Source organism: Lepeophtheirus salmonis, chromosome 2 (genome assembly GCF_016086655.4).
Source record: "Lepeophtheirus salmonis chromosome 2, UVic_Lsal_1.4, whole genome shotgun sequence".
Taxonomy (NCBI): domain Eukaryota; kingdom Metazoa; phylum Arthropoda; class Copepoda; order Siphonostomatoida; family Caligidae; genus Lepeophtheirus; species Lepeophtheirus salmonis.
The window spans coordinates 27608258-27628949 of record NC_052132.2 but is presented as its reverse complement, the minus strand read 5'-3'; the positions used below and the strand labels follow the sequence as shown (position 1 = coordinate 27628949).

At 30.9% G+C, this 20692-nt stretch overlaps 3 protein-coding genes across 6 annotated transcripts in view; 2 read left to right on the top strand and 1 right to left on the bottom strand.

Annotated features, from left to right (window-relative positions):
* Positions 1–5999, top strand: part of Lmpt (four and a half LIM domains protein limpet) — a 92753-nt gene extending 86754 nt beyond the window's left edge. Inside the window, exons 1-7 of one of the 4 annotated variants that reach the window (XR_011779010.1) lie at positions 1458–1747; positions 3001–3187; positions 3250–3424; positions 3493–3662; positions 3738–3924; positions 4231–4839; positions 5534–5999. Coding sequence is in view for 2 of the 4 variants with exons in the window: in XM_040728094.2 (XP_040584028.1) it covers positions 1572–1747; positions 3001–3187; positions 3250–3424; positions 3493–3662; positions 3738–3924; positions 5534–5724 (1086 nt within the window). In the remaining 2 variants the exon portion in view is untranslated. Of the gene's footprint in view, positions 1–375; positions 1748–3000; positions 3188–3249; positions 3425–3492; positions 3663–3737; positions 3925–4230; positions 4840–5533 lie in introns of those variants that run through there. The other 3 variants (XR_011779011.1, XM_040728094.2, XM_071886728.1) reach the window with 3 other exon arrangements.
* Positions 6000–8753: 2754 nt separating this feature from the next.
* LOC121113504 (beta,beta-carotene 15,15'-dioxygenase) lies at positions 8754–10594 on the bottom strand. Its single transcript, XM_040707296.2, has one exon. The coding sequence runs from the start codon at positions 10546–10548 to the stop codon at positions 8920–8922; it is 1629 nt and encodes a 542-aa protein (XP_040563230.1). The 5' UTR covers positions 10549–10594; the 3' UTR covers positions 8754–8919.
* Positions 10595–12483: 1889 nt separating this feature from the next.
* Positions 12484–20634, top strand: LOC121113505 (uncharacterized). Its single transcript, XM_040707298.2, has 7 exons — positions 12484–12736; positions 15173–15276; positions 15394–15977; positions 17949–18151; positions 18214–19310; positions 19369–19884; positions 19937–20634. The coding sequence occupies exons 3-6, from the start codon at positions 15569–15571 to the stop codon at positions 19508–19510; spliced, it is 1851 nt and encodes a 616-aa protein (XP_040563232.1). The 5' UTR covers positions 12484–12736; positions 15173–15276; positions 15394–15568; the 3' UTR covers positions 19511–19884; positions 19937–20634.
* The last annotated feature ends 58 nt before the right edge of the window (positions 20635–20692 follow it).

Below are 20692 nucleotides of genomic sequence, written 5' to 3'. Positions count from 1 at the left end.
TGCTAAATCAAGTGTGGGGGTCATGGGAGATTTTCTACATTACAGACCTCTAATTGAACATTTTTGATTCCGAATAACGTATCTCATATATTTATGGCAAATATAATTTGTCAAACGCTTTTTTCCTATTAAAAATAATAAAGTATAGAAATAATGATTCATGCAGGTGCTGCTCTAAATCATGAATGTATTAAGCCCAATATCTTTATTCTCCAATGTCAGTCTATTTTTCATGCACTCAATCATGCTTATCCTCATTATCATAAATGTTATGTTTTGAAGAGTACTTTTATTTTTAAAGTAATTTTTGCACTCGGTCTCTTCTATAACTCTCATAAAAAAACACTGAAATTATTTATTATATTATTAAGTAATAGTATTAATACAAGCAGTTAGGGTCTTGAATGAAAGAATATCTTATAAAGTTGACGATATGGAAATCTCATATTGTGAAGAAGGGATAATGTGGACCATTAACACAAAAGCAAACTAAAATGATTTTTATCAAAATTGAGAGTGAATTATGTTTGAATGAACTATCGTTCATATCTGTTTTCTTATTAACTCTTTGAGGAACACGGGTATTCCACTTAAAAATAGGTAGAATTAATTGTGACAAAAAGCGAATACGAAACTGATCAACATTATTTGAAATGGCCATATGTGGACCAATATAAGTTTTTTAAATTTAAAAAAAGGTTTGTTAAACTATATCCCAAATTCTTGAGGATCTTACTCGCCCTACAAATTTGAATAAAAAACCTATGAGTATTTTTATTGTGAGAAGTAAAAAAATATTTATTAATTTTTGTTCAAAATTGTAAAAAATCATCATTGTAATTATTTAAGAATACTTATAAACACAATTACTTTTTTTTGGCATAGTTTGATTAGAAAATCAATGTTCTTTTAATACATAAATTAATGTTACTACTCTTCATTGGTTGCTTTGTGAAGGATTTTACGACAGGAATTTAATAGTTTTTTACCCTCATAATGTAAAGTAATAAAAAATTATATCCTAATAGCATAAATCCAACATGAAATTCATGGACAAAGTATATAGAAAGTAACTACATATTTTGCAAAAAAAAATCCATGTTAATTTGCACACAAATTTTTCGTAACACTTATTATTTTTTGCAATGTCCTAGTTTCTAGAATTTGAATTTACGTAGATAGTAGGTAGCTATGCTTTTTACGTAAATACGGAATTTCCTTTAGAAGCAATAAAATAAACATTATTTTTGTAAGCGTGTTTTGAATATTGAAACAAAAAAAGCGCGAAAAAAATATGTAAGCTCCAGCGTGGGAGGCTTTTGATCTACTTGAGTCTCTGTCTGTGTGTGTGCCTATTCTTTAATGCCAAAAAATAAAAAGGAATACTAAGAAGCTATAAAATAAAAAGCATTTAATGGGTGTGTCTTAAAGTTATCTTTTTGAAAATGAAAAACGTTTGGAAATCAGTCTGACATTGAGTTCTAAGGAAGAAAGAAGGATAGAGAGGCTTAAATAAGCAACTGTTACGTTTAAAAGATATTTGAAGAAGAAAGTTAAGCTTAATCAGAAATATGGCAAGTATGGTGGGTGGTATGCCTGGAGCCGAATCTAGAGTGAAGAAGGTGAAGAAAGTGACAAAGAGTAGCAAACTCGGTGGGGATGGATCCACAGAAGTCGTGACCACTGAGACAACCACCACATCCTCTTCTTCCTCCCACATGTCTCAACATGAAAATGGACTTTCTAGGTGTGAAGACGACTGCATGGCCTATATTTATATAACATAACTTCTTGATTCATATCCATAACACTCATTTTTGAATTTAGTTAACCCTCTGCATGTCCCTTAACAAAGAATGATTGATACGACTACATAGTCCTGGATCGGAGAGCAACTCAATTCGAAATGTAATACATATATTATTTGATGGATTTCCGACTAGTATAATAATTAATTGACTAAATATATTTATTGTTTGAAATAGCATTTTTTTGCTACGAAAAAAAACCAACATTTAAAAAATAGGATAAATCCTTCATAGACATACATACTAGGGCGGTTCGTTTTTCAACTTTCTTCAAATTTCGATTATACATAGTACAGAAAAGTTGTTGGGATTCGGAAAGAAAATAACCTATTCAAAATGTTCTTGTCCTACGAGGTCATCTTTAGAGGGCACATCTTGATTAAATTATGAAAAAAGATAAAAACTCTTTACTTAGTATATATAGATACTAAAAATTATAACCTATTAAAAGTGTTTATACAGTTTTTTATAAATATGTCCAATGGCACAAAAAAAGGGGTGAAAAAAGTGAGAAAAATTTGATGATCCGCGTATAACGTGCATCCTTTTTTTACAAAAGAAAAAATTATAGTTTTCCCACGTTATTCTATACTTTTACTTCAAATGTAAGCTTTAGAAAAAAAAACTTTGAAAATCTTTTTTATAGGTTAGAATAATGTCTATCATAATTAATAAATTCAAAGTAATGATTATTAAGGGATTTTTATCTTTATTGACGAAATAAAGAACTTTTATCTCCTTTTTAACTTTGTAAAGATAACATCTTAGAGCAATGAAACTTTGCATTGATTATTCTCTTACCATATCTAAACTTTTCCAATCTAGCCCTAATCAAAATTCGAAATAAGTTGAATAACAAACCATCCTAATACATACATTTTTTAATGAGAGAAAATACCGTGGAAATATATCTTTTCAAAGAACTTCATTTTAAACAATAGTTTTTCACGAATAAATGTGGGATATCGGATCCTTCATACATAATCTATCATGTACCACCTAACATTAAATGATTAGCAATTATTTCATACATTAATAGCTGCACATACACTTCATTCAAAGTGCGGCAATTAATTATGACTGTCAAAACGTAGTGTTTTATGAAGCATTTAATAGTTTGAAAGATAAACTACATTTATTTTTATATACGCTCAAATAATGAGTTTTTTGTTATTTTGTTTTTTTCTTTTAGCTTTGACCAAAAGGGAGGCACTGATAACTTTGTTGAAGAGAAAATGTTTTGCCATCATTGTGACGACTCCTTGGCGGGTCATCGTTACGTTCTTCGCGATGATCATCCCTATTGTATCAAGTGCTACGAGAGCGTCTTTGCCAATAATTGTGACGAATGTAGTAAAATTATTGGGATTGACTCCAAGGTATTTTGAGAGTCACTCTACTCTTTTCTTATTTCAACATTTATCAATTTGTACTTACCTAGGATTTGTCATATAAAGAGAAGCATTGGCATGAGGCATGTTTCGTTTGTACCAAGTGCCGTACTTCCTTAGTGGATAAACAATTTGGCTCTAAGGCTGATAGAATCTACTGTGGTTCCTGCTATGACTCTCAATTTGCCACGAGATGTGATGGTTGTGGAGATGTTTTCAGAGCTGGTAAGATGAGCATAAAACTATTCTATATTTAGATATTGGAACTTTATTAATTTAGATCCTTATTTCAGGTATGAAAAAGATGGAGTATAAAACGAGACAATGGCATGAGAAGTGTTTCACCTGCTGTACATGCAACAATGCAATTGGTACAAAGTCCTTCATTCCCAAGGAACACGATATTTACTGTGCTAAATGCTATGAAGATAAATTTGCAACCAAATGCATTAAGTGCAACAAAGTAATGATAGAGAATCTTATAATTTAATCCAGAGAAAGAAGAACAAATTAAATATGTTCCTTTCTTTTTTTACAGGTCATTACACAAGGTGGTGTCACATACAGGAATGAGCCATGGCACAGAGAGTGCTTCACATGTACTCACTGCGAAAAGTCACTCGCAGGACAAAGATTTACCTCTCGAGATGATCAACCATATTGTGCTGACTGTTTTGGAGAACTTTTCTCAAAACGTTGCACGGCTTGTGCTAAGCCTATTACAGGTATGTTCCTTGTATTCTACTTCATTTAATGTGTGCTTGAACAGCGGCCCTTTCTTGATGTAAGAAGTAACAAGCATACAGTAGTAAAACCATATGTTATGTAGGTGAGGGCTTTTAACAACTTTGGTAGTTAGTTATTATTTTTATCTTTATTACATAATTCGACCAATAAAACAACAACTAACTTGGCATGATGCATCAATAATTTAAACACATTCAGTATTTAGGAGGACATTCAATTTCCCACCGCATTTTATTAATCATTTTTTGTCTCGAAAGAACAACCCATAATAACAACATTTCCAGGCATTGGCGGAACGAGATTCATATCCTTTGAGACTCGACACTGGCACCATGACTGCTTCGTTTGCTCAACGTGCAAGGGCTCACTTGTTGGGAAGGGATTCATCACGGATGCAGAGAAAATCATCTGTCCAGAATGTGCTAAGAAAAAGCTCATGGCAGATACGATTGAGCAGTAGTGTAACGATGTTAGGAGATTCAATTTCACAAAAAAAAACATACAAATTATTATTAATTGCATAAATCTTTTATTTTCAACTTAACGGATCAAATCATATTAATTAATCGCATGTATGTATTAACTCATAATATAACCAAAATTATAAATATCATAGGCGATGTAATGAAAGATTTCTTAAGAAAACAAACAAACATTTAATTGCTCAAAAATAAATTATTATCATTATGAGAAATAATTATAATAAAATCAAATGATCAAATTTGACAACTAATTTATTTTTTAAAACCAAACACAAGTTCCTTGCTTTTCCTTATTATAAATCAATGTGCCTAAATACAAATCCATATGCAATCATATGCCTTGTTTTCTTGCTCTAAGGCAATTCAACACTTTTAGCTTCTAATACCTATTGCACGCATCGCCTAATCCTGGTGAGTGGTACTTTTATTATAGGTAATAGAGCGTTTTCATGAGACGTCAACATTATTCATACCGGCCATTTCGGGAGCCTAAACATCAAATATTACAGTAATTAATACCCTTTTTTCAATAATATGAAGGAAAATCTAAGTGAAGCATTGAACGTCAAAATGGGACCAACCAATAGAAGGATTTAAACCTTTTAATTCTATAAAAATTATTTACCCTTAATGCATACTTTCAATATAGTTTAGACCCTAATATGTTATTAAATCGTTGTAAGCAATTAATCAACTGTTATACCCAATGGAAAGAATTAGATATTTTTCTCTAATTATCATACATTTATTTGACAGTAATGGATCTTCAAAAAAAAATTTTGTATAAATATTTGTACAAAAATTAACTTTTTTGTGAAAGCCGGGAATATTTGAATTTTTTTCGGAAAATTTAATATTAGAAATTTCATTTTTGAAATGCTGTTTATCACGGGCCCCATCTAGTCGTCAATGCAAATGTAAAGCCATTTTATAGCTTTTAATCAAGATTTATTGGCAGTGGATCCTTTTTATGTCGTTTATCAAAATTTTGATGCAATTTATGACGTCAGTGAAAACTCTTTATAATTAACTCTATTTTTTACTTATCCGCCATTTTGTATTTCGTCAATTATTACTTCTTTTTTTTTTTTTGTACACATTATAGGAAAAGGAGGTCTTGGCTCCACTAAGTTTGTGGCATTTGAGACACTAGCCTGGCATAACGAGTGCTTCTTCTGTGCTCACTGCAATGAGTCCATGGTTGGAAAAGGATTCATCCAGGATGAAGGAAACATTGTGTGCCCCGAGTGTGCCAAGAAGAAGATGATTGCGGAAATGGACGCTCAAAATGAATAATAAAAAAGAACCACTTTAATATTTATTATACCTTTTGCTCTTTGAAAGAGACTGCAACCCCCTAAAGTCAAAGTACAGGGCTCTAAAATTCACATCATAATATGGACATTCAAACTTTGAAAAAAGAAGAAAAAAAAATCTTTACTCTTTAGACAGTGTGTGTATTTTTTTCCTCTTTTTCTTTGTACATAAATCATCTTTTGCATCAATTATTTGTTATTGTTTAAATAACTTTTTACAATCATACACATAAATAAAGTTATATTATATTCAAATATGTCTTGGTATTCTACCTATAATTCCTTTACATACATAGAGACAGAGATCAGAGGTGTCCGCAGGTGGTGGGCTCAAGGGGCTGTATCCCGCCCCCCCCCAAAAAAAAAAACTTTTGCTCTCTACTAGAAAATTAGCTGGGTCAAATTTAATTTAATTTTAAACAAATCTAAATTTTCTATGAATAGCTATAGATTTTTTTTAAATTTCTCGAAAAATTGCAATAGATGATTTTTTTTTTTCAAATTTTTTTATATTTTAGATATAATTTTATAAAAATAATTTTTGAATTTTTCAGAACAGCTCTAGAGTTTTCAATTTCTTTTTCCACAAAATTTATTTTATTGAGAATCGCCTTGGATTTTTTTAATTTTTTGAGAATTAATATGGATTTTTGAAATTTATATCAAAAAAATTTTTTTTTAATTAATTTTTTATGAATGGCTGTAAATTTTTAAAATAAATTCCAAAAAATTTAACAATTGAAGTTTTTCTTCAAAAAAATTTAATTTTTTTTCTAAACCCCCCCCCAAAAAAAAAAAAAAAAAATATATATATAGTCCTGGGAAGCCCCTGGAAATACTTTATTCCAAAAGAAATTACTAAAAAAAGAGGCTTGATGTGGCTTTCACGTTCCCTCCTCGTAAGTTCTCGACCTCCTCGTATTCCATTAAAAATGCGTACATTGTAGCTCTCAGTATCTCTTATGATATCAGTAGGCATGTTTCTACTTTTTGCCGTAGCTGGTGTTCATTACTGCAGACTGAAGATTTAATCTACTACAACATAACGAAGCCAAACTGCCAATCAAAAACCCTTTGTTGTTACTTTGATTTTTCTTCTCTATGGCCTATGAGTATAGCTGAGTAGTTTGTAATGAAAAAAACTACCTTTAAAAATTAAAAAAGGGAAAACGATTTCTCTTTCTCCTTTTTTGTTCATTATTTAATTGGCCATGGTGGTCTTAACTTCTACTTTGAAAGAAGAATTATCGCCTATCTTTGGAGTAAATTGTTTTAAAAATGCATATTAAAATATATATATACAATGGTATTCTCAAAAGTTATCGACCTAACAAGGATACAATGAATTTTTTCTGAATTTTTATTTTTCATGATAGTCTCCTTGTAACTCTATACACTTCTCCCAACGATGCTCCCATCTCTTTTACCTACCCAAATAGTACTCAGCGTTTTTCTCTGCAAAATAATTGCTCACGAGACCATTTTTGTCCTTGGCTCAATTACTCCGAGTTGTACTGACATGGACGCGTCAAATTTTAATACAATAAGTTTAGGAACAAACTATTTTGACACTCGTCTCATGCCCAAAATATGCAAAAAAAATCATGGCACAAGCCAACCAATATGGTAATATCCTCAGCAACTTCTCTGATAGTCCTTCGACAATTTTCAAAAACAACTTTCTACACTGTTTCAATGTTTTCAACGTGCCTGGGAGTCTAGAGCGAGGCTCTTTAAGGCATCTTCCTGGCCATCTTGGAAGAGTATGCCACTGCCAACATTTTTAAGTGTTTTTGTAGCACATAATTTCATTTTTTATACAAAATTTCATGCAAATTCCTTAATCCATGTTTTTCAATAGCCAAAAATCGCCGAATGCACAAACCATTTCTAACCATTATGCCTCTCACAAACAAACTAAATATATTACATGGCTAAAAACAATATATATAGATGTATATAAAAAAAATATAGTATATCATATATGCGTTGCCTGCAAAATTTGAAAAGTCACTTTACTGTTTGAACACAATTAGTATACATATTATAACTATGCAAATTAAAAGTTTGAGAAAAAAAAAAAAAAATGTTGTCAGAGAAGTAAGTTTTTTATAGGAAAAATAAGAAAAAATAACTTTCATTTTTTTTTTCTTTTTTTTTTCCTAACCTGCTATTAATTTTCTGCATGTTGATTGGTAAAACTTAAATTATCTCTTGCTAAGCTTATAGCAATTACATACATAGTCTTAAAATAATTGTACTCCCATTGATTTAAGAGAGCTCTGAGGATAATTTGCTTCTGAGCATTATGTTCAATTTTTTTGTATGTGTGTGTTCAGCAGTTTTTAGCGTTTTGTTCAGCGTTCAATTAATATAGTAAAAAAATGTATGAACTGGGATTAAAGGCTATATGTAAAACTGAATTATTAGGTTGAAGTATATTCTCTGTTAAAAAGCTTAGATAAATAAAATTATATAGCTGATAATAAGTATTTATTTTAGGAATAGCCATTGTTTGAAAAGAATTTGGAACTATCCAAACAAACCCAAGAATTTGGAAAATTGCTAGAATTTCATCAACTAAACTAATAAATTAGATTCAATTCATTTCGTTCAAATAGGGTGTTAGGAATTAGAAAACATGCTTTTAGTTGTAAGGTTGATTTTTAATCAAGATTTTAACATAAGCCAATTTCATATGTGATGATTTATACGCATTTAGTCCTAACCAAACTCCAATAAATAAAAGTTTTGACATCACTTCAAAACATTCGTTCATTTTAAGCGTTCAACTACTTTGCCTAAATAACAATAAAAACGGATTAGCTCATATTTAGATTTTTGAAGCCATGAGCTAAAAAATCACGAGTAAAAAATGCGAAAATTAGAGGAACAGAACATCTTATTTTTAGCAATTAACGTTCTGTTCATTGAACGTGCGTTCCGAGGAACACCCGCAAATGTTAGTTTTCCTTCACAAGTCTATATAATAAGGATTATACTCAATAATGAATTTGAAAATCCGGAAGAACGTCATTTTTTGTATTGAAGATACAAATTTCGAGTGGCTTACTTTATTGGTACACAAGTTAAATACATGACAATGATCATATTAAATAAATGTGATTTTTTTTCTTTCAATCAATTTCTGAGTTGATAAATACTTTGAATATCCTCATTTTTGGATATAGAAGGTATGAGATCCATAGGGTATAGCCTCATCAAAACTGGCTCTAGCAATTTCTTTCATGTTTCTGGCAGAAATAAAAACAATGTATCCCTCATTTTCATCTTGTGCATTGGATACACAAGAAATTAGAACACCATCATCTTCTGATGTTCCAGCGGGATTAGGAACAAATACAACCTCACTTGGATGACAATATTCATCATCTGTTCTCCAGGATAAGGTCATCCCCGTCTCAACATCAATTTTAGTAACAGCATTTGCAAAATGGCAGTCTCCATCCAAGCTGTGCATCCATCCTACAACATAAGAAAAGTTGTATTTCCTAAAGAGAAAGTTAGGATTCACTTTAGGATGTTCCATTCCTTTGTGGTCACAAAGAACAGATCCGTGGAGAGTGATGGTGTTATGACTGCGAATAGCCGTTGCCTCTTTCCATTTTCCTCCGTTCAAATCTATGCTGTCCTCTTCATAGTCTAAAGGTAATACAAATCTCTTGATTGTAGACTTATGACCCACTCCGGTAAATGTATCAGAGTTTCTGAGTTTCTCAATGTACATGTCGTCCAAGATTTCGGGATCATCATAGGCAATGATATCAACAACCACGTGATTACCGCATTCGTAGCAGTTGATAAAGTTAAGGAAGTAGAAGGGTTCATCTGTCATGTACTTGATTTCCATATTTCGGCCACTAGATTTATCAATGATATAAAATCGATTATTTTCTGAAGGCATCCATTCCAAACACTCTTTAAAAGATCTTCCTTGGCTTCTACACGTCATTAATTTAGACATGTTGCTCACCCAGGGTTGCTCACAAAATATGAGATAATTATCGGTCAAACCAAAGGTGTGGACATAAGACAAATGATGGGGGAAACGAGTGGGAAGTGTGGCAACAAATTTGACATCACTGGGAAAGTAGTCCCGAGCATACATGATGCCCTCTTCTGGTTTAGGGAATTTAATGAAATGATACTTAAGACCGGCGACAAATGAGGCTGCTACATTATAAAGATCTCCATTGTGATCTCTTAAGGGCCTTCCCGTTTTGATATTAACTAAATTAGACATGTCAACCAAGTCACCAGTTTCCAAGGTATCTGGGTCGATGATGCGATCAAAAGCAGTCTCGGTGGAGGCCATGGTCAAGTTCCCATACTGGTAAAAGTTACATGCACAATTATCAGTGGCGTCTTTAGGCGTGAAATTGTCAGTACTTGGAGATCTGTGAAGGAGAAAGGTGGAGCTTGGAGGTTTAATGGAGCCTTTTCTAGTATTATGGGGTTGCTTTGTTCCATCAGAAAGGCCAGGTGTGCCAAACTCAGCTCTTACTGATCTACCATGTTCAATATTGTCAGCATAAGCGTCTGACTGAAGTAACTTTTTGGTAAAGGAAATTTCATTGCCGTCATTCTTAATCTTGAATAAACTCATGACAGAGAGGCCATCAAACCAATGATTGACCGTCATATTATCATAGTCGTAAACTCCACAGGGACCATTATACAGAACATTTCCACGAATCCATGCAGGAAGCGCCGAACCCGTAAGTTTCCCTATCTTTTCTTCGCAGGTACTGGCATTTTTGAAGAGATTTTTATTCACGTCCATGATGATAAAGTATGTTTTGATTCCTTTCCTATTGAAAAAAAGAATGATAAATAAATCAAAAAAAGTGTCTTCCTTTTATAGGAGAATTAAAAGAAGCTTTCCAACATAAGGTTCCTTTAACTCTAAGTCTTCCTTATTACCTCTTATAAATTAGTTTCACGTCTTTTTTATTAACATACTTTTGGTTTAAAAATAGTTCAATATAGTCAATAAGGTATGAAGCTATTAGTATCATTTTCCATTTAAGCACTTCTAACTTGTAAGGTTTTTACTTTTTTAGTTCCATCCCAATTTAAAGATTCAAAAGTTCAAATCATAATCCCATTTTACGAAGTAATTCATAATTCAAAAATTGTATTTTTTTTATTATTTGGTTTATCAGGGCCCTAAGATATGCTCAATAATTTCCCTATTTCAGGAAACATAAGTCAAGATAATGATCCTCCTTTTTGTTCAACAACAAACACATGGGCTGCAAAGTCCGGGCTTAACAAAAACAGAAACAGTCTAAAATCAAAACACAAAATTGTTTTTGATCCATTGTTTTGGAAAAAAAAAAAAAGTGTCATACTTTGTACTATAATTCACAAAATAAAGAACAGTTTATCATGAAATTTTGACAGCTGTTTGTTGAGCTCAAAATGAGGGGAATTAAAAAAAATTATTTTCATCTATCTGTGAAGCCCAGGACTTTTCGATTTTGATATATGGTGGTTGATATAACAGTGAAAAAGCAAATCATGAAGTACATCTTAGGTCCCTCAAATTATTACAAACAAGATGTAGAAGATTTTAAACTGATAAACCGAACACTAAAAGATATAAAAATTTCCATTCTTACTTAAATTTTGAACGGTGGTACAAAATGCCGAAAAATAGCAAACTTAGACCTTAAAATATTAAATATTTTTCTCAAAGTAAAATGGCCTGAGAGATTTGTAACTTTGTCGAAGTTCGTTTGTTTTGTCCTCAGCAGAAAACGTTTTTGCGAAGAGGAAGAAAAATATTAAACCGAAAATGGGACAGTTTAATGCAGCTTTTCTTAAATGAAAAAAGTTTGAGAAATGCGGGTCTTATGTAAAGGTTCATTGTACGTAGACGAGAAAAGATTTGAATTCTTTATGTATCAAACTTAGAGATACGTTTTGCTTTGAAAATAAATGAAAGATTTAATTTTGACACATAAGAGTCCAGAATTATTCACTCTGAAACTAACGGTTAAAGCTATTATTATTTATAGTTCTAAATAACATATAAGTGTAATAATAATGCACATAGATTTGCTCATTTAGTGCTTAAGGGAGCTTCTAACACTTTAATCCCACTTTAATGGTTATTGAATTACTAATTCGTCCCCTAACTCTTAGAATTCAATTAATGATAAATATAATTATTAGACACTTATTATTAGTATTATTTTAGAGGGTGTCCATTAGAGTTCTAATAGCTATAATTGGTTTATTATTAATAGGGATATTAGATTTGGGTAACTTGAGTTATTTAAGTTATGTGGTTATACTATTAAGGTCGTTGGTTGTTTCTGAAAGTTTGCATTAATTAAGAAACAATCAAAAATATACTTACATAAACGCGTTTTATTTGATCCGAATATGGTTTGTTTGTATATATACATACATTATTGAATGAAAGTCATGCGTTCAATTGAACAAATGTTACGTAAGTAATAGGATTTCATAATCCAATGAAGCCTTTTCAGTCTAGTAATCATTTTGAAGTTAGTGTCTAAGATTGCTTTACTAAATGTGAGATATATGTACGTATGTGTTGTGTTGGATATTTTTCACAAAATTTCTGACTGATCCCCCATTTTTCCGGCTCTATTATAAAATGACCTTTTTCCTCAAAAAAAAAATACTTTTTTCAATATTCATTGAATATTGTTTAGGAGCCAAGACTCAAAAATTATTACAATTCAGTCTTACTTGCTTTTGTGGAGTGTCAAGTGGTATCGGAGCTGTTATATTTATTAACGCATAATGTTGAGTTGCTAGGCTTGGTGGGTTTGCCTTCAAGTTACATGAAAGCCCATATTTGGTTCGAGATTCCTCTGCAAAGGAATTATAGCCCTCAAATCCTTGCTGTAAATTATGCATTAATAACTTTTGAAGTACTTATTGCAAGTCTACTTACTTCTGGCAATGAACTGCGACTTGAGGAAATTAAGAAGGTAATTATTGCATCTGCAGCAAAATATCCCTCTTTTTCCTGGCGTTTTCATAGGGGAAATTCCTGAGATTGGTACTGAGCCTCGGATTTAGTTCGATATTTGCCTTCTTGGTCGTTTAGATATTAAAGAATATAATATTAATATATAGATTCCGAAAAAGTAAAGAATGAGATGAGCAACGTCTTTTGGGTCTTGTGCTGTTATTATTTTGAACGTTCTTTAAATCTAATTTTTTAGCTGTGGTTGAGTTGCGTATGTTACTCGGTTGTATGTGTATTTTTGATTTTGGAAAGTAATTTGAATCAATAATTGTTTGTTTTAGCTCTCAGAATATTTGCATATTTTTATGAAAATTGTTTCTTGGTGTTTTATGTTTCAAAGGAATACAACTGGCCAAATGGGATTGTAGGGTATAATTGAGGGAGAGAAATGTAAACTAGAATGTTTATTTATGATTTTTTTTTCGTATTCCCTCTTAATTTATTTTTTCATGATGTTATGTTTGTTTGATATATACTTTTGTGAAATAAACCCTACATAAAAAAAATATTTACACTAATCAAAATACCTCCATCTATAGAAATGAGATATTTTTGATAAAAAATTAATTGGTATATTTCAAAATTTAAACACATATTCCTTGACTATTCATTTAGTGGTACGTTACATAGGACTGAAAATAAAGTTAAAAAATTGTTGTCCAAGTTAGATCAAATTTGATAACAACTCTTTCTATTGAAAATATATATATTTATTTTTAATAAAAAATGAAACTATAAGTCTTAAATTTTGTACACATATTCCTTGAGTACTCTTATATAAAATGTAATAAAATTAAAATAAAAGTATTATTACGAGTTGAGGTGCATTATATTTTTTAATCATATCCCATGAATATAGCTACAAATATCATTTTTAAAGTACGTCTAAAGAAGAATAAAAAAGGATATTATCCAGATCAAGGAAGTTTAACCTTTTAATATGATGAACCACATTGTCACTTGTAATATTTTTAGGGGCAACAAAACCCATTCCTTTAAATTTCATGAAAAATGTCTTCGTAAAACAAAACTATTAAATACATCTCTATTTGAAATTTAGGCCAAATCTAATTTTTCTAGGCCAAAATGCTTCAAAAAAGGTCCATATGCCAGCCATATTAGGGGCATCCGCAGGGGGTGAATTTTTACAAAATTTAAAATTTATGTTCTACCAAAAATAAATTCACAGAACAATATTTTCCAAAAATTCCTTTAGTTAGGAATTATTTTTCAATGTTTGTACGTACTTAGTACGTTCAGTGCATTTTTATGATATTGTAACAATTTTATTTATTTTTAAAAACTATTTGAAGTGAGAATGAGTAGTTTCTAACTTAAGGTAGTTTAAGCTCTATCGGCGTAGCGTTTCTAAGCACCAAGGACCTCTTCTAACATGCTATGATACGCCCCAGGCCCTGGGTTGTGCACAATCCATCCCTTAAAATCGGATATAAGTATATAAAGATTTCTATTTAACAACATACATCACATAAACATTACACAAAAAAGTACATTACACTTGCGGATAAGCAGATCGTGCATAACCCATGGACCAAGGATATGCCATAGCATATTAGAAGGGTACCATGTTCCTTAGAAACGCTAAACCGGTAGTGTTTAAACTACCTTAAGTTCCTGCACTTCCCTATACAACCTGAGGGGCGAGCTGTATTTTTGGATATTACAAAGATTTTTGGATGTTCAGGGAAGCGCTTCGCCTGTACAGCCTGTGGGCTGAGGATATTTAATAGCAAGTTTCTTGATCATTCAATAATTTTATCGTCACAACATAATATAAATTCAACGAAATTGCTATGAAATTACTCAATATCACATAGCTTAAAGTGATATTCCTTCACGATGACATTATCCACAAACAATTTTGACTCACAATGATAAGTTACACGACAAATTTACGAGGCAACAATTTGGTCTGCAAACTTTTTAGTACAATCATTTCACAGTGAACCACAACTTTGTTGTGCTTATATCATCTTCATTAATCAATATAAATTATTTTTCTGTAAAAGAAGACTCAATAGCTTATCTATATGATATGCATATTATATAGCATATAAAAAATACCTATTTATAATTATAAAATATTAAATTGAATTAAAATATTCAATCGTCAATTTAGTATCCTTTTTCGGCCAAATATCCGTTCGGCAAATTGTTCTTAGGCAAAATCTCAGTTCGGCAAATTGTCCTTCCGCAAAAATATTTTCGGTCAAAAGTCCGCTCACGATCATAAATACATGACACTTTAGTTAAATGACGTAGATAATAGTTTTAATAATAATCAATGTACCTTTTAGCGATGGTTTATACTTGTATTTTGATCTTTTATTATTGTAGTAGTACCTAGAATGTTTCCTTATTATTTCATTATAAGTATATTTGTCAATGTATGATTGGACTCCCAATACATTCTTCGTTATTTACTAGCTCTTTCACCGTACTTAGTAATAAGTCTTGAAGGATTCATTTCTATCTAAGGTAAGTGGTCCATTAAAATTTGAAGACTTTGAATTTTAAACGTAGAAATTACAATTATTAATGAATAAGAGTAGTCCTATACAAACTACTTTTTTTTAAATGTATATTCACGAGCAGTGGAGCATTTTGACATCTCTATTGTTGAGAAAGGGGAAGCAAAGCTTTGATTGGATGAAAGAGGATATGAAAAGAAAGAGAAATGTTTTTGATTGGAGTTAAGGGGATGTAGGCTCTAATGGAATATTTGAAAAGATTGGAACTCCAACTTGTAGATTCTGTCATTAACTAATTAATGATTAATGTGACTATGGAGGAGGAATATGTCATTATCCTGTCAATCATTGGACTCCGGGGTCTTCCAACTTGCATTTCCCAATCCGGTCCTCGAAAATACAAGTTGATTGCCAACTTAAAAGAGAGGAAACATGAGACAAAAGAGGTGAGTTCAAGTTCCTCTACTTGTTTGGAGTTTGCCGAGGATTTGGCTTGGACCACGGATCGGAACACGTATCATACTTTGAGGAGTAGGAAGGTGCCTATTCGTATAACTGTGTTTGAAAGGGATGTCAAGGTTGGAGCATTGGTTTTGGACTTGAGAGAGACGTTTCCTCTTCCGGACCAAACAACTCCGGAGGATTTCTTCGAGTCCAAATCCAAATGGTCGCGTCTACTCGGGTCTAAAAAGGATCCCACTCTAAATGGTAATTCCATTGAGGCAAGGAAGGGAGGAATTGTCAAGCCGCTCTTTTTTGTGCTTGACGGGAGTGCAAAAGAAGTGTTTCATATTCCTACTCCAAATGACGTATGTAGTCCATTTCAAATTTAAACCTCCTAATATCATCATAGTCATTGCAGGGGCAACAAAAATTTTAAAATTATTTTTTTGGAAAAAATTTCAAAATCCATAGCGCTTCACAAAAAATTAATTTTTTGTGAAAAAAATTTCAAAAACCTATAATAGCTATTAATAAAAATATTAGATGTATTGGAAAAAAAGCTTAAAATATACAAATTTTTGAAGAAAATTACAAATATTAAATTTTCAAGTAAAAAGGGAAAATTCCTAATTTTTTTTTATGTGTGGAGGGGGGCTTACAGCCTACCTCCTACGGACACCTCTGCATTATTAGAACAGCAGTTCATTAAAGAATATAGATAGATATCAGAGAACACTTAATAGTTGAATTCTTAATGTACCTGAGGATGTCGAGATTGAGTGAATAGTAAAACAATATAGTGGCAACCATTTTTAATTACAATTACATTTTTTGTGTAGAAAGTTTTCACCATTAAACAATTATTTCTATGACATATAATATGCATTAATATTTGTAATTACTCCAATTTTTATAATGAAACACATAGATCATGTACAATATACCACTTTCCTGCTTATCGTGGTTTTTGTGAACAAGAAAAATTCGCATTATAAGAAATCATCGTTGTACGAGTAGTTTTTTAGTACTTAAACCCGTAAAATTGGAGAAATTATTTTTAAAAATCCACTTTTTACTATTTTTCCTTTGATTTTTTTTTTTTTTCTTAGGGTTAGAATAACAAAAATATTTTATTCATCATAAATTATTTAAAATAACAAGATACTTGTAAAATAATAGTAGAAATGAGTCGATCGGGTATTTACTTTATCTTTAATGCGGTCATTTCAATACTGTAAAAATTTAAATAATCAAAACCTAACTAATATTTATTCAGGAACCTTTTAATTGCAAGTTTGTATAATAAGCAATAACCAAAAGTTTTAAGTCCAGGTGTCTTCACCCCACCCCCTATTCTAAATTATACACTATTTTATAGGGAGAATAAATTCAAATTCATCAACATCTACAAAAATCCTTCTTTATTTCCATATATGTAAAGTTTTTTATAATTGATTATTATAATATGCCAATTCTCCAAAATGTTTTATTTTTTTTCTGAAGCCAACTTCATGTAATAAAAAAAAGAAAAGTGTTTCGCAATTTTTTTCAAATGTTGTAATTTTTTTCTAAAAGTTTAATTGAATCGTGAATTAAATACATTTTTTTCTTTAGTTTTAAACTTCATATATTGTGTATTTCATTAATAGATTGAATTAAGTTACCCTTAAATGCTGTATTATAACTGGGGAAAAAATGATTTTTAGATATATTTATTTTCAAATTAATAATTACCTACTTAGCGTATTTTATGATACAAAATTATACTAAATTCTACTCACACTTACCAACAGGGTTGTTTCAAATGTAAAGAAAAAGTTTAATTTGACACATTTTATTTAAAAATATTATAAAAAATATTTTTTTTTTTTTTTTTTGTATGTCTCATTTGTTCAACAAAAAGTACTTCACGGTTAAAAATGTATAATATATATCTTATGCATTTATTTGATAGTTAAACTTCCTATGAAATTTTCCTATTAAATATTATATTTTTTGTTAAAGAAAAGTATATCAAGGTTAATTGAAATACATTTCTATTAACCTTGAAGTATACGAGGTATTCAAGTTTGAATTATAAGCATTTAAATTATAAATATGAAAAAATATTTTGCACTCCAGTCAAAATAAGCGTACGACAATAAAAGTAACCTCTGCTTAATTTTATCATTTTTTATTTTTTTTATGTGTCTTAATAAATTTTAATTTAATATTTGATATTATTATTTATTACAGATTCTCCCTCTCTCCAATGGCTTCTCACTCTAAGAACAAAGCCGAAAGAAGACTCCATGAGCGAAAAATCGATTCTGTCGATCCCTTCGAGTAACGTTAAAATTGCATTAAACGAAAGAGGCGGTTTTTTTGTCATAGGATCCAATCCAATCCAAGTTTTCCATTTGAAAATCGAAATTTACTTTGCTTCTAACCTTCATTTGGTAGTTGTTTAATTCATTTATTTGATTATATCCATTTAATGAAATTGTCTATACGCATCCAGGCTGTAAATAAGGAATTACTCGATCAGGAAGAGGAAGAAAGATTATTCTTTTTTTCCTATAACATTTTTGGAGAAAAAATTATGACAAAGGCTTTCACAGATCTCAAAGATCCCTTTTTCAATGTTGAAGAAGCTGTTATAAAAGTACACTCCTCATTTCCAGATATAGTACAATACTTTACAAATGGATCTCCATTCTGTGTTTGTGTATGTTCCAAAAAGTTTGTCCTCGCTAAAATTTATTTTTCTCTGGTTGAATTTTTGGGATTGACTGTCGAAAATTTGACTCAAAAAAAGATACTTGAGTCCAGTAGAGTATTTTCTTTTGATAATAGTGAAGATGCATCTTTAGGGATTTCTATTTCTCTTGTTAATATGGAAAATGCTGAATCCGCATTAGAAAATACTAATTTGTCAAATTCGGATGGGGGTGTTGTATCAGATAATATTAATTTAAGAAATACGGATGATGGTGCGTCAGAAAATACTCATTCAAGTTGTGATGTTTTTCCAGTAAGTGAATCTGACGTGTATAGTACATCTCAAATAGAAAATCCAATGAACTCTCAACCAAATACTTCTAAAGATATAGAAGTATCCTATAGTTTATCCGTTCATTTAGAAACTATTGAATTTGACTCCCTTCCTGCAAGGAATATTAGACTTCGTTATAAATACGCACCGTTGATCAAAGATACAGTGGTGGACTCCTTTGAATTTTCAATTGAACCACATACACGGAAATTTGTACCATATGGGATTTGCAAATTTGCTTTTAAAGTTAAGCCTTCTGTTTGTCTCGAAATCTTAAAAAATAATAATTTAGTCGTGAAAGTATTAGACGTGAATAAGAACCTTCAAGTTATTGGAGAATCTGTTATTGAGTTGTTTAATCTTTTTCATAGTCAATCCACGTCTAGCAAGTCTAAAAAAATCGAAATTACCTCACCTGTGGTAAATTTATGTAAAAGAAGAATTGGGTCCTTATCGAGTAGTGTATCACTTTTAGTAGATTCGAATGATGGTGAGAATGGAAATAAACATACTCCGTTCGAAACTGAAAAGGACAAAGCTTATGTGAATGGAGTCGCAAACAGGTGAATATAAACATAATCCAACTTAACATATCATAAAACTTTTATTCTTTTCTTACAGTCGGCTTTACTTGAAGAGCAATATCAATTGCAATGGGAAAAACATGAATCGGAAAGGTGTTCTTCGATTGAGGCCGAGTTGCAAAAATTCAGTCATTTTCAGAAGACTATTCAAGACTCTCTTGAGAATCAAAGGACTTTAAGTAACACTCTCGAAGAGAAAGATAAAGCAATACACGAGCTGAGAAGCAGGCTTACGTCTGAGTCCAGCAAGTTTACTAAAAGACATAAAGAAGCGAATAAACAAAACGAGGATCTGAGTCAAGAAATCCAAAGGCTCTTAAAAAAAATAAAAGAATTCGAAAAGGAGATAAGCATTTTAAAGGATAGTTTAGCTAAAAAAGACCGAATAATAAAACTATTAGAAAATGACCTTAAGAGGGAGAAGGAGGATAACTCAAAGATTTGTGTTGAGCTGAAGAAACGGGACGTAGAAATCTCTGAATATACTGATAAAGTATCTGAACTTAATACTCTACTAAGAATAGCTAATAGTAGAATAGCTGGCAATCAAATAGTAAGTGAGAATTTATGTATAGATTTTTAATACGATGTCCTTGTTTTTTTAGGTGGTCGACAAACATAAGGAACTTGATACCATTCCTGTCAAACGTGTTCGGTGTAATGAATGCACTTCTCTGGAAAAAGACAAATCATCATCGAGCGATGATATCAGTAAACAAATACAGAGGCTTAGTCGTGAAAAAGAAATAATATTAAAAACCGGTGAATATAACGAAGACGGCTCCCTAATACGAGGAATAACTAAGAAAATTGAGGCTTTATATCATTCCTTAAATGAAAATAAATGAATATTCTGTTAAAATGGCCCCTATACCCTTACTCATATGAATACTTAATATATATTTATTTTAAAGTCTATGAAAATGTGTTATATTTGATATTTTTTAAAGTTTTATATCAAGATGTTTTAACCAAAAGATGATAATGGATTTTTGTGCTCGTCTTAATCTCTATTAATTAATGTCAGTACTTCCTTAATATATAATTGGCATTTTTGTGCGTGTTTGGTGTTCAAAAATATAACTTGAGATATTATCTCTTCTCTGGTCGGATTTTTTAGATAATTTATAATATTTACCTTCAGTCCATGGTTATGAGTTTGAAACTTGTACTAGGGGAGCCAATTTATCTTTATATTTAAAATTAGTATATAGTTATTAATTCAATATATATATATATATACGCTATGAAAAACAGCGATATTGATTTTGAAATACATCCTAAAACCATTACAAGCTTTTTATATTTTAGTTTAAACTTTCGATTCTGACAAGTTTCAAAAACATCTAACTAAGAGTTTT